The 20,083-nt window shown below is 38.0% G+C and overlaps 4 protein-coding genes across 6 annotated transcripts; all 4 read left to right on the top strand.

The window, feature by feature from the left end:
- Nucleotides 1,137–7,074, top strand: LOC18788201 (putative F-box protein PP2-B12). Of its 3 annotated transcripts, none has more exons than XR_002272505.1 (4): nt 1,137–1,479; nt 1,944–2,062; nt 2,429–2,917; nt 4,286–4,996. XR_002272505.1 is itself a non-coding variant. In XM_020568352.1 (4 exons), the coding sequence occupies exons 2-4, from the start codon at nt 5,512–5,514 to the stop codon at nt 6,903–6,905; spliced, it is 681 nt and encodes a 226-aa protein (XP_020423941.1). In that variant the 5' UTR covers nt 2,824–2,917; nt 5,367–5,511; the 3' UTR covers nt 6,906–7,074. The 3 variants fall into 3 exon arrangements, 2 of the variants coding, with proteins under 2 accessions (XP_007226015.1, XP_020423941.1); XM_020568352.1 differs by lacking the exons at nt 1,137–1,479; nt 1,944–2,062; nt 4,286–4,996 and adding exons at nt 5,367–5,702; nt 5,985–6,041; nt 6,473–7,074 and having other exon boundaries at nt 2,824–2,917; XM_007225953.2 differs by lacking the exon at nt 4,286–4,996 and having other exon boundaries at nt 2,429–3,133.
- LOC18791890 (putative F-box protein PP2-B12) lies at nt 7,631–9,363 on the top strand. The gene is made up of 3 exons (XM_007225540.2): nt 7,631–7,992; nt 8,360–8,478; nt 8,662–9,363. Exons 1-3 carry the CDS (start codon nt 7,714–7,716, stop codon nt 9,065–9,067), a joined length of 804 nt encoding a protein of 267 aa, XP_007225602.1. The 5' UTR covers nt 7,631–7,713; the 3' UTR covers nt 9,068–9,363.
- Nucleotides 9,965–14,206, top strand: LOC18792473 (cellulose synthase-like protein D1). The gene is made up of 6 exons (XM_020554806.1): nt 9,965–10,581; nt 10,965–11,394; nt 11,626–12,027; nt 12,127–12,502; nt 12,613–13,033; nt 13,176–14,206. The coding sequence occupies exons 1-6, from the start codon at nt 9,965–9,967 to the stop codon at nt 14,128–14,130; spliced, it is 3,201 nt and encodes a 1,066-aa protein (XP_020410395.1). The 3' UTR covers nt 14,131–14,206.
- Nucleotides 15,932–17,844, top strand: LOC18792115 (putative vesicle-associated membrane protein 726). The gene is made up of 5 exons (XM_007226063.2): nt 15,932–16,205; nt 16,651–16,792; nt 16,893–17,013; nt 17,192–17,254; nt 17,360–17,844. Exons 1-5 carry the CDS (start codon nt 16,016–16,018, stop codon nt 17,504–17,506), a joined length of 663 nt encoding a protein of 220 aa, XP_007226125.1. The 5' UTR covers nt 15,932–16,015; the 3' UTR covers nt 17,507–17,844.

The following is a 20,083-nucleotide window of genomic DNA, read 5'->3' as shown; positions in this document are numbered from 1 at the left end:
AGCAAATCCATCATCCGATCCAATCATGTCGATTTTGAAAATTAAGGATCCAATCCAATTCGCCAAATCACCGAAACTGATTAAAATTGGATTGGATTGAATTGGATTGATCGGCTTGAGCAAATTGGATTGGATCTTGCACACCCCAACCTAATTTAGTGTGAGCCCTACTTGTAATTACATTTCTTTATGTGAAGTAACACACGAGTAATCTGTGATCAGAATTCAACTCCTTATTTTAATTTTGATTACGAATTAGAGAACATGCCATTAAATACACTCATCTTGAAATTTGAAAGGTCTTCTAACGTCTCTCTTATGTTTATTCCTTGCAATGCTCAAATCATTAAATGATTCGTCATTGGGGGTAGTTTTCCTAGTTGTCTTCATACTTGGCCCTACAATGAGGATAATATTATTTTGTTATTTCCAACCATTAATTAGGAAAAAAAAAAGACCATTAATGCCATATCATGTGAAAAGGTTATCACGCATGTCATAGCATTGTTAATCAGAAATATTAAAATAATGTTATTTTCGTTTCATACAAGTTAAAATTGTCTCTCCAAAATTTCTAAACTTGCGGCCAGAAGCAGATCCATTAAGGTGCAAGGAGGTGCAGCTGCATCTCCCTTCGCCCAAAAAATCATTGTAGGTGCTTCAAACTACCACTTTGCTCAACTGGTGTACAGATTACTTTATTTCCATTTTCAATATTTAAGTAAATGTCTTTGTCCTTTTACTTTAATTTATTTTTATATTATTCTATTTACTTAAGTTTACAATGTAAATAAGAAAGTACCCCTCATTTGGATTCAAATAAAATACTAGAAAATCAAATTCCTACCAAATCAAAATATGAAAAATCAGTTTTAGTACAAAATACGATTTATGCTAAAAATGATGGCTAATTAAGCCAATATATACTTCGTACTAAAATCCCATAAAATCAAATTTTCTTATTTGATGTATAAGGAATAAAAACCGCCAAAAATTATCTTGAGAAAATGATTATTCCAAAAAACTATTTTTCATACTTAATTAATTTTGCACCTCCGTTAAAAAATTTCTGAATCCGCCGCTGCTTGCGTCAAAGAATATTCACTGCACTATGAAGGGACCTACACATCTGAAAGCAACAAATGATCTGAGATATCAAGAGAATATGGGGAAGAGGGAGGAAAGAGAGACGATCGACATAAGAAAATGAAGGAAGCAGAAGCAGAGATGAATATCATCAGCGTGTTGCCTGCAGAGTGTATCTCCCACATCGTTTCCTGCACAACCCCTCTGGACGCGTGCAGATCATCGCTGGTCTCTCATCTCTTTCGAATTGCTGCGGATTCTGATATTGTGTGGGAGAGATTTCTGCCCCAGGATTATAAGGAGATCATTTCCAGTTCTTTGAACTCCTTGTCCAAGAAGGATCTCTACTTTCATCTTTGCAATCACCCTATCATCATAGGAAATGGTAACATGGTAATTAACTCAAACCCCATTCATTCATTTTTTTTCTAAATTTCTATGATTTATTACCTTTCCTTAAAGAATCAAGAACTCTTTTGGGTCATCATCACCCATTGCCATTGGATTCTAAGATTTAATAGGTTTTAGATACTAGGAAAGATGTTTGATTTAAGAGAAGAAAAAAAAAACTTTTTGAATTATTTTAAACTTTTGATTTTTGCAATTATATGTAATAGAAAACTCATTGTTGGAGATGCTTTACTAAATTTGCTATTTTATTTACAAAAATAAAAAAGAAATTTGAACATCAACAAGCTTGATTTTCTGTCTATGGGGATTAGTGTCACTGGGTGGCATGAATAGCTAAGTTTGACTGATGATATCAATGGCTAAATATTAATGGTGTACTATTATACTATGATTGGGAACCATGGATGACAAGCAACATCCTTCCTATCTTCTTTTCTTTGACACAGAGCATGGCACTAGAAAAGCAGAGTGGCAAAAAATGCTATATGGTAGGGGCAAGAGAGCTTACAGTTATATGGGGAGATACACCCCCATATTGGCAATGGATATCTCTACCAGAGTCTAGGTATTCTATTCTCTCTCTCCACCATTATCTTACTATTTATCAATTCAATTATATTTTTGAGTGATGCTAATTCAAACCCTGCATAAGAAAGAATATGCTTAATGTAGATTGTGACAAAAAAAGGCCCTGCATCAGAAAGAATATGTAATATCATTGCGATTTTGATTAAGTATGAATTACCTTGCAAAGGTGTGATGTTGTTGCCTTCATAGTGAGTTTGTGGGGTTTGATATATATAGTGTCCTCAGAAGAGAAGCATGGTTCAGAGAAAGTAAAGTGGATATGGCTACCTTTAAACCCTGACATGATTACTATTACTACGTTGCATTGCGATGCATATTTATATGTGAATGAATCGCATCACAGGTTTGCCCAAGTGGCTGAGCTCAATTATGTGTGGTGGCTTGAGATCAAGGGGTACATAGAGACTAAAAATTTGTCCCCACGAACAGCCTATGCAGCTTATTTTGTCTATCAGCTCTCATCAGAACACAATCCACGGACTGCAACAACTCCTTTTAGGTTCCGTGTTGCTTATGAACAAGGCACAGCAGATGAGCGTAGTGTGATCCTAGATCCTATAACTCATGAAGGTATAGCTCCTCCGCAAGCTCGATACAGAGGCAATGGGTGGATTGAGATTGAGATGGGTGAGTTCATCACTGAAGAAGATAATGCTACTGTGCTATTTAGTCTAATGGAAATTAGTAGTTTCTGTAAGAGCGGCCTCATTGTAGAAGGCATTGAGCTTAGGCCCAAGCAATGAAGGATTGATTCCATGAACAAGTCACAGGAGGGGAAGAAAGCTTTATAAACGAGTGGGAGTAACGTTGCCTTGCCATTTATCATCCTCTAGTAAGCTTCCATCTTTGATTGTGCCCTTTGAAATTATTGTCTAAAACTTTGCTAGATCTCAGACAGTTCCAAGAGATGAAGTAGTAGCTATGGTTTCTTTTATATAATATATTAGTGGGTATAAATATGTATGTAGCATCTATTGTGGCTAGGGCACAAATAAACGTTAACCATTGCATAGATAATATTTGAGAGAAATGCCCACGATTCCACGAAGGACTTTACACTAAAATCTAACTATTCATTACCTTAATCGGTTAACAGAGACTCTGAAAAGACTGATGATATGATATCAATGGCTAGGCTTCTTTTCTTTGACACAGAACAGATCATGGCAGTACTAGAAAAGCAAAGTGGCAAAATATGTTATATGGTAGGGGCAACAGGCTTGCAGTTGGACATATTGGAAATGGATATCTCTACCACAATATCCATTATGTATTTTCAGTGATGCTAATTCATACATGAGTTGTAGGTGTAGGATATAATTAATCTTTCATTGGATACTTATAGTGTCCTCAGAAGAAGCTAGCATGATTCAAAGATTGAATGCATTGACATTTTGATGTGTATATAAGTTATATATATATATATATATATATGTGAATGAATCGAATCACAGAACAACCTATATGCAGCTTATTTTGTCTATCAGCTCTCATCAGACTACGATCAAGAAATTGCAACAATTCCTATTACACTTTGTCTTGCTTATGAAGAACATGGCGCAGTTGCGGTTGAGCAGAGTGTGATCTTTTCTTTTCTAAAAGAATGAAACATAAATAAAATATTGAGCAGAGTGTGATCTTTTCTTTTCTAAAAGAATGAAACATAAATAAAATAAAATAAAAGAATGAAGTTACTAATGAGATTTTAATCTTTTCTACGTCTTAAATAAATGCGCTAATGGGGTCTAGTCCAGTGAAAAATGGCATTGATTTGTGAGGTCTCAAGTTCGAATTCTCATGGCATCGTGTATGAGAAAACTCCCTCCCCTCTATTTAGTTTAGACTATTGCTTGTACTCAAAAAAGGAAAAAAAAAAATCTTAAATAAATGCGATAATAATCTTATCCCAATTTGTTTAGTCAAATATGATAATGGGTGGGAAGTTGCCATAGCCGCACTCTAATTCCCTTTCTCCTTGTTGACAACCAACTGCGAGGAAGCTAAGGGGGAGGGAGGTGGCCACTGCCCCTCTTCCCCTCTGCCCATGTTCCCCTTCCTCTCCCCATCTCCCTTTCCTTTTCTCCCCTATTTTCCCTTCCTCTTATCCCCTCTTCTACTCCCCTTCCCCTCCCCAGATAATCTAGATATATTTGGATCTAGGTCTGTTTTGTCTGTTTATTTTATTTGGTTGTTTTTGCAGTGTTCTAGGTAACTAGTGTTGTCTTTGTTTCGGCGGCAACGACAGTAGTGACGTTGGATTGTGTCTCTCCTTGGGAGAGTTGTGATACCTAGTGGCTGATGTTTTGTCTCTGTTTTAACGGCGGCGGCTGCAGCGATGCTGGTGGTAGTTGTTGGGATGTGGTGCTCGTCTTTACTCTGCGCCGACTGAAGAACTATGATTGGTCATAGGAGGTTTTCTTTGTCAGGTTTTGAGTTGAAGTGGAGTGCTTCTCATGGGTCTTTTTACTGTTGTTTCTATGTTCGTCCTCCGTGTTCTCTCCTGGTTTCTGCTATAGTATGACTTACAGTTTATATGGGTGTCAAAGGACTATGATTTTGCTCCTATAAGGCTTCTTTTGACAATTGGGATGTTCTGCAGTCCTCTCCTGTGGGTTTACTATTTGGGGTTTCTACAGTCCTCTCATGTGGGTCTATTGTGTTGGTCTCTAATTGCGGTTCTCGTCGGAGGTATTTGTGTTAGGTTTTGTTTTTGACTTGTTCTTTTATTGTAATGGTCCAAAGTGACCTGAATTGGACTCTCATGTTAGTCCATGACATGTGTGGTACTCTTTCCTCCCTTGGGATTTGTCACTTGAGGATGTCCTAAGAAGGTTTTAACGAGGCCACTGTATCATGTCGCTCTTTGTACGTCTGTGGTTTTATGAATGAATTTCTCCTTCTCAAAAAAATATCCTTAATGGGTGTATTCAATTTAGATCTTCAAAGATTTTAAAGAAGTTTAAAAATTTAGGTGCATTCAATCATGATTTTATAGAAGTCTATATAAAATGATCGATCCAATCCAAATGTAATCCATTTACAGGCCCGTTCATTTTTAGGGTTTCACAACCTATAAAAAGAGTTTACCTTTGCATATTTTTTCTTTACAGTTTCCATACAGCGAATTAGAGCGAGTCATAATACAATACACAAAGTTGCGGGCTTTATTGTGGTTGATTGGTTAATGGCTTGTTGGATGTCTATTGTAATAGCAAGGGCGTGAGGATGACTATCTCCTAGCTAGTATAGTAAGTTGAGTTTGTATGATATGTGATATGAAGGGAACATCACCAGGAAGAGGAAGGGAAGAGATTTGGATCGATCGACGACATAAGAAAAGGAAGGAAGCAGAAGCAGAGATGGATTTCATCAGCACGTTGCCTGCAGAGTGCATCTCCCACATCGTTTCCTGTACAACCCCTCTGGATGCGTGCAGATCATGCCTGGTCTCTTCCCTCTTTCAAATTGCTGCGGATTCTGATATCGTGTGGGAGAGATTTCTTCCCCAAGACCAAGATTATAAGGAAATCATTTCCACTTCTTCCAACTCCTTGTCCAAGAAGGATCTCTACTTTCATCTTTGCAAACACAGCATCATCACAGGCAATGGTAACATGGTAATTAACTCAAACCCCATTAATTCATTTTTCTAAATTTCTTGATTCTCTTGGGTCATCATTTGGTGTTAGATAGTAGCTAGGTTACTGTGTGGCATGAATAGCTAGGTTAATTCGTGAAAAGACTGATCCATGATATCAATGGCTACCTGTGTTGTGCAAAATATTAACAGTATTACTTACGTTAATTATGAATAATGAACGACAACATCCTAGCTTCTTTTTCTTTGACACAGATCACGGCATTACAAAAGCAGAGTGGCAAAAAGAGTTATATGGTAGGGCCAAGAGAGCTTACAGTTGTATTGGAAGATACACCAAAATGTTGGCAAAGTCTAGGTATTCTCTCTCCAGTCTCCACCAATATCTTACTAAATATCACTTCTATTTTTTTCGTGATTTACCTTGTGAAGGTGTGATTTTTTTGCCTTTATAGTGAGTTTGTGGGGTTTGACATATAAAATGTTGTCAGAATGAGAAAAACTTGTATATCTAGGGGATAGTAGTACTGTTTTGCTATCCCCAACCAATCATATTTTGTCACGCATAATAACTTTTTCACATTGCGGAACATGATTGGATAGGGATAGCAGAAGAGTGATATCCCCATGATATACAATTTCTTCTCTCTCATGATATACATAAGCATGGTTATGAGAAAGTAAAGTGGCTATGGCTTACCTTTAATCCCTGACATGATACTATTACTGAGTGGAGTTTATGGTCATAGAATATTGTATTGACATTTTGATGCTGGCTTGACATCACAGGTTTTCCCAAGTGTCTAAGCTCAATTATATATCCTGGCTTGACATCAAGGGATACATAGAGACTAAAAACTTGTCCCCGAGAACAACCTATGCAGCGTATTTTGTCTATCTGCTCACATCAGAACACGTTACGTGGACACGAAAAATTCCTATTACATCGCGCGTCGCTTATGAAAAAAGCGCAGTTGCGGTTGAGCGTAGTCTGATCCTAGACCCTCTATCTTATGGAGGCCGCCGTAGTGTGACACCATACCCTCTAACTTTTGAAGGTAGAGTTGGTCCTCAAGCTCGATACAGACTTGATGGGTGGATTGAGATTGAGATGGGTGAGTTCGTCACTGAAGAAGATAATGCTACTGTAGTGTGTAGTTTAATGGAAACTAGTAGTTTCTGTAAGAGAGGCATCATTGTGGAAGGCATTGATCTTAACTGAGACTCTGCATTTCACTTAACGTTCGTTCAAAATAATCTTCGTTGCTCATCCAATTTTATTGTCAAGTGCTTAACTTATGACTACACTATTATTTCGTAAAAATTTCTCCCTTCATATTTTTGGCCGCCATGTGGCAGATGCAACATTAAAAGAGTTTGTTATCCTTTTATCACTAGTAGTCACTTTAAATGACAAATTTTGGCCTTGGAAGCCCCCTCTAGTTTGCCAATTTTGTCCCCAATTGCGCTTCATTTGTATCCAACAAATGTTTGAGCCCTTTAGTTTGACATCAAAACAGTCAATCAGTGCTGAAGCTAGAATTTTATATATAACGGCATCTCACAAAATATATAAAAAATTCAAACCAACAATAGCTGCCAAAGTAATCGGGAGGACCAAAACATTTATAAAAGCTTTGGGTAAACTTTAACTATTTTTTTATTATAAAAAATCACGCCAGACCTCATTGGCAAGTTTATTTATTATTTATTTTTTATTAACGACCCCATTGACAAGTTATCTCCAAAACAAAACAAAAAGGGCATGAATAAAGACCCCATTGACAAGTTATAAAAAAAAAAAAAAAAGGGCGTATTCACCCCCAATGTTTGAGTTACATGTGTCGCCATATCCCCAATGCTAGAGCAGATTGAGAATTTCCCTCGGTCCCTTCCCGTTGATTAAAATTAAAATAAATATATAAAAAATGGTTTTTGTCGGTTAAGTGGGTTGACTTGACTTGGAATTGTGCTCAACTCTATGAGCTGATGAGGAAAAGGGAGGAAAGAGAGACGATCGACATAAGAAAATGAAGGAAGCAAAAGCAGAAGCAGAGATGAGTATCATCAGCATGTTGCCTGCAGAATGTATCTCCCACATCGTTTCCTGCACAACCCCTCTGGATGCGTGCAGATCATCGCTTGTCTCTTCCCTCTTTAGAATTGCTGCGGATTCTGATATAGTGTGGGAGAGATTTCTGCCCCAGGATTATAAGGAAATCATTTCCACTTCTTTGAACTCCTTGTCCAAGAAGGATCTCTACTTTCATCTTTGCAATCACCCCATCATCATAGGCAATGGTAACATGGTAATTAACTCAAACCCCATTCATTCAATTTTTTTTTTCCTAAATTTATATGATTTATCACTTTTCCTTCAAGAATCAACCCATTTCCATTGGATTCTAAGATTTAATAGGTTTTAGATACTGGGAGATTTTTGCAATTTATGTAGTAGAAATCCCATTCTTTGATATGCTTTACTAAATTTGCTATTTTATTTATTTAAGCAAAAAGAAATTTTGTTTGACAATTTTAGATAATTCATGAAAAGACTGATGATGATCCATGATATCAATGGGAGTGTTGTGCAAAATGTTAACAGTATTTACTTTAATTATGAATAATGGATGACAAGATCATCGAATCGTCCAAGCTTCTTTTTTTCTGACACAGAGCATGGCACTAGAAAAGCAGAGTGGCAAAAAATGTTATATGGTAGGGGCAAGAGGGCTTTCAGTTATATGGGGAGATACACCCGGATATTGGCGGTGGATATCTCTGCCAGAGTCTAGGTATTCTATTCTCTTTCTCTCTCTCCACCATTATCTTACTAAATATCACTTCAATTATATTTTTGAGTGATGCTAATTCATACCTGAGTTGTAGGATAAGTAATCTTTTATTGGAATTGGATACTTTATGACCAAAAAAACCCTGCATCAGAAATAATATGTTATATGTGAATCACATGACAGGTTTTCCCAAGTGGCTAAGCTCAATTATGTATGGTGGCTTGACATCAAGGGATACATAGAGACTAAAAACTTGTCCCCAAGAACAACCTATGCAGCTTATTTTGTCTATCAGCTCTCATCACAACACAATCTAGGGACTGCAGCAACTCCTGTTACATTGCGTGTCGCTTATGAACATAGCGCAGTTGCGGTTGAGCATAGTGTGATCCTAGACCCTGTAAATTATGAAGGTACAGCTCCTCCGCATGCTCGATACAGAGGCGATGGGTGGTTTGAGATTGAGATGGGTGAGTTTGTCACCGAAGAAGATAATGCTACTGTAGTGTGTAGTCTAATGGAAACTAGTAACTACAACTGTAAGACCGGCCTCATTGTGGAAGGCATTGAGCTTAGGCCCAAAGAGTGAAGGAATTCACAGGAGGTAGTGGGAGTAGCGTTGCCTTGCCATTTCTCATCCTCTTGTAGGCGCTTCAGTCTTTTCTTTTGGTGTGTCCTATGAAATTGTTGTCCAAAACTTGGCTAGTTTTCAAACATTCCCAGAGATAGACTAGTAATGGTTTGTTCTTATGTATGTTTTACTACTTTGTATGTTAAGATTTGTGTTTTTTTATTGGTAATGTATTGTGGGCACAAATAACCTTTACCATTGCATCGATGATATTTGAGACAAATGTCCCCAAAATAAATTACACTAAAATCTAACTATTCATGGCCATCGATGATATTAGTGTTTTTTTTTTTTCCCAACTACTCAGGGATGTTTTGTGATAAAAACGTGGTTAGCGGACTTGGTGAGAACTGCAGGGAGTCTTTCAAAATTTTAATTTGTGGGATTGTTTCTTTATAGTTTTGACCTTATTTTTTATACAAGCAATATTAGTGATGGGGAATTCAACTTACGAGTTTCCTGACAGGTCGATGTACAACTAAAAGGTGAATTTAAAAAAGAACATTGTTAAAACTTAAACGTGTACGCGTATTGATAAACTATGAGATTGAGATTGAAACAAGGGAGTGACATCCGGTGCAGGGAAAAACGCTAAAAACAGAAGCAAATTGCGGACCATTCAACTTATCAACCATATTTGGCCTTTCCTTCAACCAGTGATTCAACATATCCAATTCCTTCTCCATACTTTCCACTTCCATTTCATCTTCTCGCCTCCGTCTCCCCCACATGGAATTATTCCCTACTTGTTATTTTTACGTGCGCCGCAAGTAATCCGTTATTGTTAAATGTGATCATTTGGGTCTTGTAGCTAAAATACAATCGGAAAAGCATCACAACATCAACGGCACAGATATGGCAACTTCATCAAACTCATCAAAGAAAACAATGTCGTCCTCACCCTCATCTGCAGGCCGTCCACCGCAGGGGGTCAAATTTGCTCGCCGCACGTCCAGTGGGCGTGTGATGAGCTTGTCTCGGGACGACGATTTGGACATGAGCGGGGAATTCTCGGGCGAAAATGACTACATCAATTACACCGTGATGATGCCCCCTACACCGGACAACCAGCCAATGGCAGGGTCATCAGGTGCAGGAACGGCCTCGGATTCAAAAACTGATGGTCCGGGGCCATATGGGCCATCACGGTTTGGAGCAGAGTCTAGGCGAGGGGGCGACGATGATGGTGGGGCTGATAGTGAAGCTGCAAAGGCGGATAGGAGAATGTCAGTGATGAACTCATCTAATAACAAATCAATACTGTTGAGAAGCCAAACTGGGGACTTTGATCATAATCGTTGGTTGTTTGAGACCAAAGGAACGTATGGCATTGGAAACGCATATTGGTCAGAGAAGCAAGAGAACAAGTATGGACCGGAAGTCGAAATGAGCATGCAGGATTTTATTGACAAACCATGGAAGCCACTCACCAGGAAGGTTAAAATCCCCCCTGCTATTCTTAGCCCTTACAGGTACCTACCTGCTTCATCAATAACCAGCTCCTTTACAAACAATTCAATTATTGTGTCCATTAATTAATGAATATAAATACGTTTATGTGCATTTGTTCTCTATTAAATCTATCAAAAATACAAAGTCAAGGGGATTAAAAATAAGATAAGAAAGTAACGAAATTGTAGCTCAAGTAGTTAAGAGCATCCCAGGTTTCGTTTATGATTCCCTCCTCAAATATGGCTTTGTAATAATTGCGTATACCCAAAAGATCTGACTACAGAAAGAAACAATAAAATGAGAGACAGAATGCCTTCCCACCAACTAAGAGAAGAAACAATCATTTACATGAGGAGCCAAGGCATTAGCAGGTCCAGCATATTTAATTTGTACATCTATGCAGGTTACTTGTGGTCATCCGTTTGATAGTACTGTTCCTTTTCCTACTATGGCGAGTCCAGAATCCAAACCCTGATGCAATGTGGCTATGGGGCATGTCCATAGTTTGTGAGATTTGGTTTGCATTCTCATGGATTTTAGACATTCTTCCCAAGCAGAACCCCATAAATCGTGCCACGGACTTGGATGCTCTACGTGACAAGTTTGAGCAACCTTCTCCCACCAACCCTACTGGGCGCTCTGACCTTCCCGGTGTTGATGTCTTCATCTCCACTGCCGACGCTGAGAAGGAACCACCTCTTGTCACTGCCAATACAATTCTTTCCGTCCTTGCCGCTCAATATCCCGTGGAAAAGCTTTCATGCTACATTTCAGATGATGGTGGTGCCATTCTCACATTTGAGGCCATGGCCGAGGCTGTTAACTTTGCTGAGGTTGGTTCAATATTGCAATTTCATTAGTGGTGGTAAAAAATTAAATAATGACATGAAACTTGTCATGCAAGTATATTTCTTATCCCAAAAATAATCATGCTATCCTCACAAGAAGAAAAGAAAAACATAAATAAGTAGTCATGCTAATTGAATTAATTTGATTCCTGTCAGTTAATTAGTTCTAGCTATATATTGTCCAAATATACATACATACATTCATATGCACTGCAGGTTTGGGTACCCTTTTGCCGAAAACATGAAATTGAGCCTAGGAATCCAGACAGCTACTTTAACAGCAAAGTTGACCCCACCAAGAACAAGAAGCGGCCTGATTTTGTCAAGGATCGCCGTTGGATCAAGAGAGAATATGATGAATTTAAAGTTAGGATCAACGGTCTTCCTGATGTTATCCGCAAGCGAAGTGAAATGTATAACTCTAGAGAGGACGTGAATGAAAGGAAGCTTTCCAAGGAGAGAAGTATTGGTGGAGGTGGAGATGGCGCGGAGCCAGCGGATGGTGAGGCAAGCAATGTTACTAAGGCAACGTGGATGGCTGACGGGACACATTGGCCAGGAACATGGCTCGAACCTTGCGCCGATCACAAAAAAGGAGACCATGCTGGGATCTTACAGGTGATGGATATATAACAATACCCTATATATAAGTATGTATATCTCTAAAACAAGTCCTAAAAGTTTGAACCTCAAATATAATTGTGAACATACATGCAGGTTATGAGTAAGGTCCCAGAGATGGAGGCTGTAATGGGTTTTCCTGATGAGAAAAAATTAGACTTCACAGGGGTGGACATTCGAGTCCCAATGTTTGCATATGTTTCGCGAGAGAAGCGACCTGGATATGACCACAACAAGAAGGCAGGAGCCATGAATGCCATGGTCCGAGCGTCAGCAATATTGTCTAATGGTCCCTTCATACTTAACTTGGATTGTGACCATTATATCTATAACTCTCTGGCTATAAGGGAAGGAATGTGCTTCATGATGGACCGGGGTGGAGACAGGATTTGCTACATACAATTCCCTCAGAGATTTGAAGGGATCGATCCATCTGACCGTTATGCAAATCATAACACAGTCTTCTTTGATGGTAATGTTTGATCATGCATGCGTGACTTTGGCTAATTAATTGAATTTGATATATAGCTAAACTGAAATTGAAAGTGATGACACTGCTTGGATATAATTGTAAAACAACAGGAAATATGAGAGCCCTGGATGGTCTCCAAGGCCCAGTGTATGTGGGAACTGGGTGCATGTTTAGGCGTTTTGCACTGTACGGGTTCCACCCGCCAAGGGCAAATGAGTACTTAGGAATGTTTGGGACGATCAAAGCCCCAGCTCCAAATTACCATGAGATTGAGGCGCAGTTAGAGGCTGATCCAGATCTACCCGACTCAGAAAAACAACCTCTGGCGACTCACCCTGACTTAGGCCTTCCCAAGAAGTTTGGAAATTCACAAATGTTCACTGATTCCATAGGCGTTGCTGAGTATCACGGACGTCCTCTTGCTGATCACTCCTCGGTCAAGAATGGCCGCCCTCCAGGCGCTCTGCTCGAACCACGTCCCCCACTCGATGCCCCAACTGTTGCTGAAGCAGTTGCTGTCATTTCCTGCTGGTAAGTGGTACATAATCTATATATGCATATAAACCAGTTGAAAGAAGCACTTTTCTAGTTCTAGACCAGTTATGTAGACTCTTCCTTGTTTTGCGAAACACTGTGATCATTTGGGTTAATTAGTTAATGTTTGCACACACAGGTACGAGGACAAGACCGAATGGGGAGACAGGATAGGTTGGATCTATGGATCAGTGACAGAGGATGTGGTGACAGGTTACAGAATGCACAATCGTGGTTGGCGGTCAGTGTATTGCATCACGAAGCGTGATGCATTCCGTGGCACTGCACCTATCAACCTCACAGACAGATTGCACCAGGTGCTCCGATGGGCCACTGGTTCAGTGGAAATTTTCTACTCCAGGAACAATGCATTTCTTGCATGCCGGCGCCTCAAGTTTCTACAGCGTATTGCATACCTCAACGTCGGCATTTATCCCTTCACATCCATCTTTCTGGTTGTTTACTGTTTCCTCCCTGCACTCTGCCTCTTCACAGGTCAATTCATAGTTGCAGGCCTAAGTGTCCCCTTCCTTATCTACCTCCTTATCATCACTATCTGTCTCTGTCTGCTCTCCCTACTTGAAGTGAGATGGTCAGGCATTGGCCTTGAGGAATGGTGGCGTAATGAGCAATTTTGGCTCATTGGTGGAACAAGTGCTCACCTTGTAGCTGTCATCCAGGGTCTCCTCAAAGTTGTAGCCGGTATCGAAATTCACTTCACCTTAACCTCCAAGTCTACAGCTGAAGACGAAGAAGACATTTACGCTGACCTATACGTTGTCAAATGGACAAGTCTTTTCTTAATGCCTCTGACAATCATAATCATCAATATTATTGCAATGGTCATCGGAATCTCAAGGACCTTATACGAAGTGATACCCCAATGGAATAAGCTACTCGGAGGACTTTTCTTCAGTTTCTGGGTGTTGGCTCACATGTACCCATTTATGAAAGGCTTGATGGGAAGGAGAGGAAGGATACCTACTATTGTATATGTCTGGGCAGGGCTGCTTGCAATCATAATATCTTTGCTTTGGATAGTAATCAATCCTCCAAATGGTGTCAACCTCAACAATCAAGGCATGCAGATATGATGATAACAAAATTAAGGTTATACAAACTAATGTCAAGAATTTTCAGGTTGAATTCGAAGAAAAAACTTTCGAACTTCAGGTGGCATCCATTGCTTGGTGCCATGACAAATGTACTATAAGTCTATTATAAGTACAGCTACTATAGTGTTAGATAATTATTCCTACAAATCTCTGTAAATAAATTTTCCAACATTAATATAAGGTACAAATCTCTGATGTTTAGACTTGACAAAAATCCTATATTTCCTGACTTAAGTTTCTTTTTCCTTTTCCTTTTCCTTCCCCACTCTCCAGGGAAAGGGGGTCAAATATTTCATTTGCACATTATGCTGGAAGTTCATTGGTGTTTTTCTTCTTCAGATGCTTACCCTTTTCAATCCTTCATTTCTTTTTTCTCCTTGCTACTTTACCTGTACTTTCTTAGTGGGTGAAGAACCATTGACGCTTGGTAAAACCATTAATTTAACATATCATAAATTCTTTTGAACATTCGAAAAAGGACGTCGTCTCTGTTCCTAGTAACATTTAGGAAAATGATAACTTGGCTACTTCGATTCATTCAGCAGGAAAAGTGTTGGAGTTTTAACGTCCTAGGTGAGTAGAGGTAATCAAGAGAGTGAAAAAAGGAACATAAAATGCAACAAGAGAGTAACTCAACTGCCCTGCCTGCAGTATATAGATGCATGAACATAGCTAATAACATGCAACATCTGCATTCAAGTGACGAAGAAATTGGACGCAATCAAAGAGATGTCATTCAAGAAGAACTCGAGAGAGAAAAGGATGACAATAATAAAAGAAGAGAAAGGGCACTTGTTGTTCTATCTTCATATGAATTAGGTCTCACTTCATCAATATCCGACTTTGGTGATTTCTATAAGAGAAAGACGTAGAAGAATAAACATTACCTTCTCATACATCTAGGACGGTTTAGTTTTAGAAGCCAAGTTTGAAACACTAGCAAGTACTGGGATTTGACTGCCTCCCATTTGAGACATGTTTTCTGAGTTTCCAATGTTCACGGCATAGGCCTCACTCCTCCCTCATCAGCTCTAGCAGATAGCAGTCTCCTAATTAATTTCTGACCCTAAAAATTCTGGTTTCCTTTGTTGCATCCATCTGTCAAATCAAATACACACAAATTGATTACAAGATAAATGTGGGCAAAAATCATTTTTAATTATGCACCTAATTATGATAGGGAAAGTAGAGATGGGTGCGATCCAGTTTTATTTGATTTAAGTTAATTTAATCAAATTAATTCATTTAGTGATCGGTTTGGTTCGGTGATTTCTCGTTGTATATATAACCAAGCAAATATTCTATATTCTCGTTGAAAAAATGGGAACAGGATAGGAAAGGAGAGAGATTAAAAAGGAAAAAGAAAAAAGAAGATGGAATGTTTGCTATTTTTACAAATGAGTGAAGGTTGAGACATTTGTTGCGACCGCTACCAGTGAGAAGCGGAGGAGCAGGACAGCCTTATTTGGGGGGCTTCCCGCCTTGGTCTATGCACCCTTCATTTCCGTTCAAACAATATTTTATTTATTTTATTTTTCTATTTTTTTATAAAGAAATTCATACATGACACACTTTACGTGTAACTGTGAAATTCCAAAGCACAAAATAATACTTCATCACATCTCGTGTTCCATTCCATTCCACGAAATTAAATTCAAAATAAAAATGAGAAAAGAAAAGAAAAAATAAATAAACAAACAAACACACACACTTGAAAGAAAAAGAAAAAAGTATATAGCTCTTTCTCCCTGCGTAAATTCAGCATTTTCGTTCTTCCATAACGTCTCTCTCTCTCTCTCTCTCTCTGCGTAAATTCACATTCCCATTCGGATTAGGGTTAGGGTTTGTTTATATTGGAATTGAGATGGGGCAACAATCTCTGATCTACAGCTTCGTCGCTCGAGGCAGTGTGATTCTCGCCGAGTACACAGAGTTCACCGGCAATTTCACCTCCATTGCCTCTCAATGCCTTCAGAAGCTTCCTTCCTCCAACAACAAGTTCACCTACAATTGCGATGGCCACACCTTCAATTACCTCGTCGAAAACGGCTTCAGTGAGTCCCCCATGCATTTACATGCCCTTCAAATCTTTCTTACCAATGTCTGATTCTTCTCTTAGATTTGTTCGTTATCGTTGGCTTTGATCCATGCGTTTTGTAATTTGCTTTTGTTGGAATGAAGATCATATGTATATGTATCTATGATTATGAAAACGCTGATTGCGTTGATTCTTTTTAAAGCAAATATTTTGTAACTATATGGTTGCATGGTATGCATTCAAGATTGGGTGATTAAGATTCATGAGATTATTGTTGGATTGCGGCTGCGTTTTTTTAATTGCAGTATTAGTTTTCTTAGTCAATTTTGCATATGAACAAAAAAAAACATTGTGCATTTGATTTGACTGAAGCAATTTCCAACTCTGCAATTTGAGTTGATAATCCTTGTTTGTAAATTGTAAGGATAGGTTTTTAAATGTCTTTGTTTTGGATTCTGCAGCTTACTGCGTAGTTGCATCTGAATCTGCTGGCAGGCAAATTCCAATTGCCTATCTGGAGAGAGTCAAGGACGATTTCAACAAAAGATATGCTGGTGGGAAAGCTGGAACTGCTGTTGCCAATGGACTGAACAGAGAGTTTGGGTATTCATCTTATGATGTCCTTTTCATGGCGATGAATATTGTTCGCCTTTTTTTCTTCTTCATGAATATGCTTTGCTTAACACTTATATGGATGTTTTAGACCTAAACTGAAGGATCACATGAAGTACTGTGTGGATCATCCTGAAGAGATCAACAAGCTTGCAAAAGTGAAGGCTCAGGTTACTGAGGTCAAGGGTGTTATGATGGACAATATTGAGAAGGTCGGTGTTTTGAATAAGGGTGTGGTTGTGGCTTTGATTCCTGAAAGTTAGGAAACATTACTAATAGGAACAACTCAATTCCCATTCTGAATTTCTCATTCCAATTCCTTTTCATTCTGATTCCAAGTAGGTAAATATGTCATCCATTTTTAGTCATGGAAATTCATCTATTCTGCAGGTTCTTGACCGCGGTGAGAAGATTGAGCTGTTGGTGGACAAAACTGATAATCTTCGCTCCCAGGTTAGTCGAAGAAGCATAACTTATGTTTAGTTTATTCCTTTCCTCTTTTGTAATGTTGATATGGCGTTTTTATATGTTGAAAACAATGGTGTGTTTGTGTTGTAGGCCCAAGATTTCAGGACACAGGGAACAAAAATGAAAAGGAAGATGTGGTTTCAGAATATGAAGATAAAATTGATTGTTGTGGGGATCATCATTCTCATAGGCTTTGTGATATTTTTGTCAATCTGCCATGGTTTTAAGTGTACCTAAGTTTGCATCGGAATATGTCCATGGACGCTTTCGTGCTGTCATGCGGCATTGGTAAATTGCTCTATCTCTTTGAGTTGCTTACCTTGTTAGGTTATGCCCGTCCTGTTTTGCTAGCCATTTTAGGATGGGGTGGGGGGAGGTTTTGTATGTTTTTTTTCGCATTGGTTGTTGTATAGTTTATATATTTGACCTAGTCTTGTCTAGGGTAGATAAAATCAATCACTATCATATATGTGCTCCATGTAATTAGCTTAAGATGTAATGGAGGAATGCTTGGATGATTGTAAATCAGCATGCCCTTTCGGAATGCTATTAAAATCTATTCCCTTATTTGCTTTTGCTTCTCTTGGAGAATCTGTTTGAAACTGTTGGTATTTATAACTAGGAGTTTTAAAGTCTTCTTTTTCAGAAAAACAAATCCATAAAAATCACGGGGCTACACTATTTTTGGTGCTCAAAATCTCTTGGATTTTTAAAGACTTCATTATTAAGCGGTAGACTTTGCTTTGGAGTGTGAGTTATAAACTTGAAAGTAAAGAAAAGTCATAGAGCTCTCCGGCCTTCTTCTCTCAATTTTATATGTCTTCAAATACTTATCATAGAGATCCAAACTTTCCCACTATCATTATCATTGTAATCTCTCTTTCTCCAAGTTTTTCTTTTAGTTTTCTTTCTGTCACATAAAATAAAAGAAGAAAATAAGTAATTCATAACAAACAAAGATTTAGAGAGACATTCATGACTGTCACCTTGCCTATGGCCATTCTCGATAAAATGACTCGAGGAACTCAAATAATGAAAAATTCATATCAACCCACTAAAACACGATTATGATCCTTCATATTTTGAAGAGCCAATCAATTTCCATATAATTATATATGAGTAACATTATTGATAAATTATTAACATTTAATAGATTAAATATGCTAAATAATTTTTGAAGTTTCAATAGTCAAATATGCTAAGCTGTTAAAAGGGTTAAAGGAGGTAATAGGTTAACCTAAATAACAATTCATCCCAATCCATTTATTTAATACCTTGACACAACCCAATGGATTGCGAATGTTATCATCTTTCCTGTTTTATATTTTTGGAGTGGTGGGGGCTTGGCTACCTGCGTGTTTGGATGACTATTACTGTCTGTTTGTAGAAGGATTGGTATCAAACAAAGCATGATAATGAATGCAATCTTTCCATTTAGCCAAGCGGGCACGCATTTCTATGTCTCTCTTTGCTTTCACATTACACGCCAAACACACCACGTCCCTCCAAACCGCGTGTTTGCTATTGTATGTATTGTACTAGTTGCTTCATTTCTTCTTCTTCTTCTTCTTCACATACAAAATTAAAGTAAATTTAGGTTTTACCCAAAAAAAAACTTTCACTTTTAGAAAAAGCCAAAGCTTTTTAAAAAAAGACAGAATAACCTCTCAACTTTCAAACCAAAGACATGCAAATGTAAAGGATTTCTTAGGAAATTAAAAAATTAATAAGGGCAATTTTGTCCATTTTTGCTTGTTTTAAAAATTTTCTCTCTCCTTTGGGCTTTTCCTAAGTCTCCCCAAAATTAATTAATTTTTTCTTCGAAACTATATATACTCATCACTTTAATCTTCATCTTAAGTTTCTAAAATGCAAAATGAATTGTGGACAATTTATCTCCTCAATTAACCTAATAGTTATAAATGACATAAAAATCTGAATTAAATGTTACTCATCCATTCATCCTTTTTTTTAATACTCTCATTTGATCATTAATTTGGAAAGTAGTTTTTTCTCTTCATTATCTTGTTTTCTCAAATTTCAGTCTTACTCCTGAATTCTGAAATGCAGTTCATAGATGTTAGTGGAATAATTGCAAATTCTAGACTTACTTTGTAATAATATGTTAAACACAATAAGTTTATATTTTATTATATAATATTAAAAATATATATATATACGTCATATAATAATGGTAATTTTATTATATAAATAGCAGTGTCATGGGCTCATGGTCTGATCAAAAATTTCTTGCATGAGTTCAAACCGTTTGCCATTTTAATAAAACATGTGTTTGAATGGAATTCATTCTTTTAAGGTCCCAAATAAGAAAAATACATGATATAAGAAAAATACATTAAAAGAATTTGGAAAGGAGAAAGCACGCGAGGAAGGCGAGAGTGGAAGAGAAGCGCGCGCGTAAAGTCTACTTTGCAGTTGGAGAGGTGACGCCTGATCATGGAGCGAAAAACAAAACTAAAAAAATATAAAAAGATAAGATAAAAGATAAAAGAAGAAAAATCCATTTCATAATTTTGTAAAGGAAAATGCTAGGGAGACCAACTTTAGATACCAACTTGTGTACCAACTCTCTAATAGAGGTGGAGCCCACCAATACAATGGGTCCCATACTCTATTAGAGAGTTGGTACACAAGTTGGTATCTAAAGTTGGTCTCCCTAGCATTTTCCTTTTGTAAAATTGAGTCATCTTTGTTTGTATTAGCTGAGATAGTCTGAGACAGATCTAACCGCCCAGCCCGAGGACGGAGGCGGCCTACTCTATCTCTCTCTCTCTCTCTCTCTCTCTCTCTCTC

The sequence above is a fragment of the Prunus persica genome, chromosome G1, assembly GCF_000346465.2.
Source record: "Prunus persica cultivar Lovell chromosome G1, Prunus_persica_NCBIv2, whole genome shotgun sequence".
In the NCBI taxonomy this organism is placed as follows: domain Eukaryota; kingdom Viridiplantae; phylum Streptophyta; class Magnoliopsida; order Rosales; family Rosaceae; genus Prunus; species Prunus persica.
Note: the sequence above shows the minus strand (reverse complement) of the source record. Positions and strands in the feature narration are given on the sequence as shown.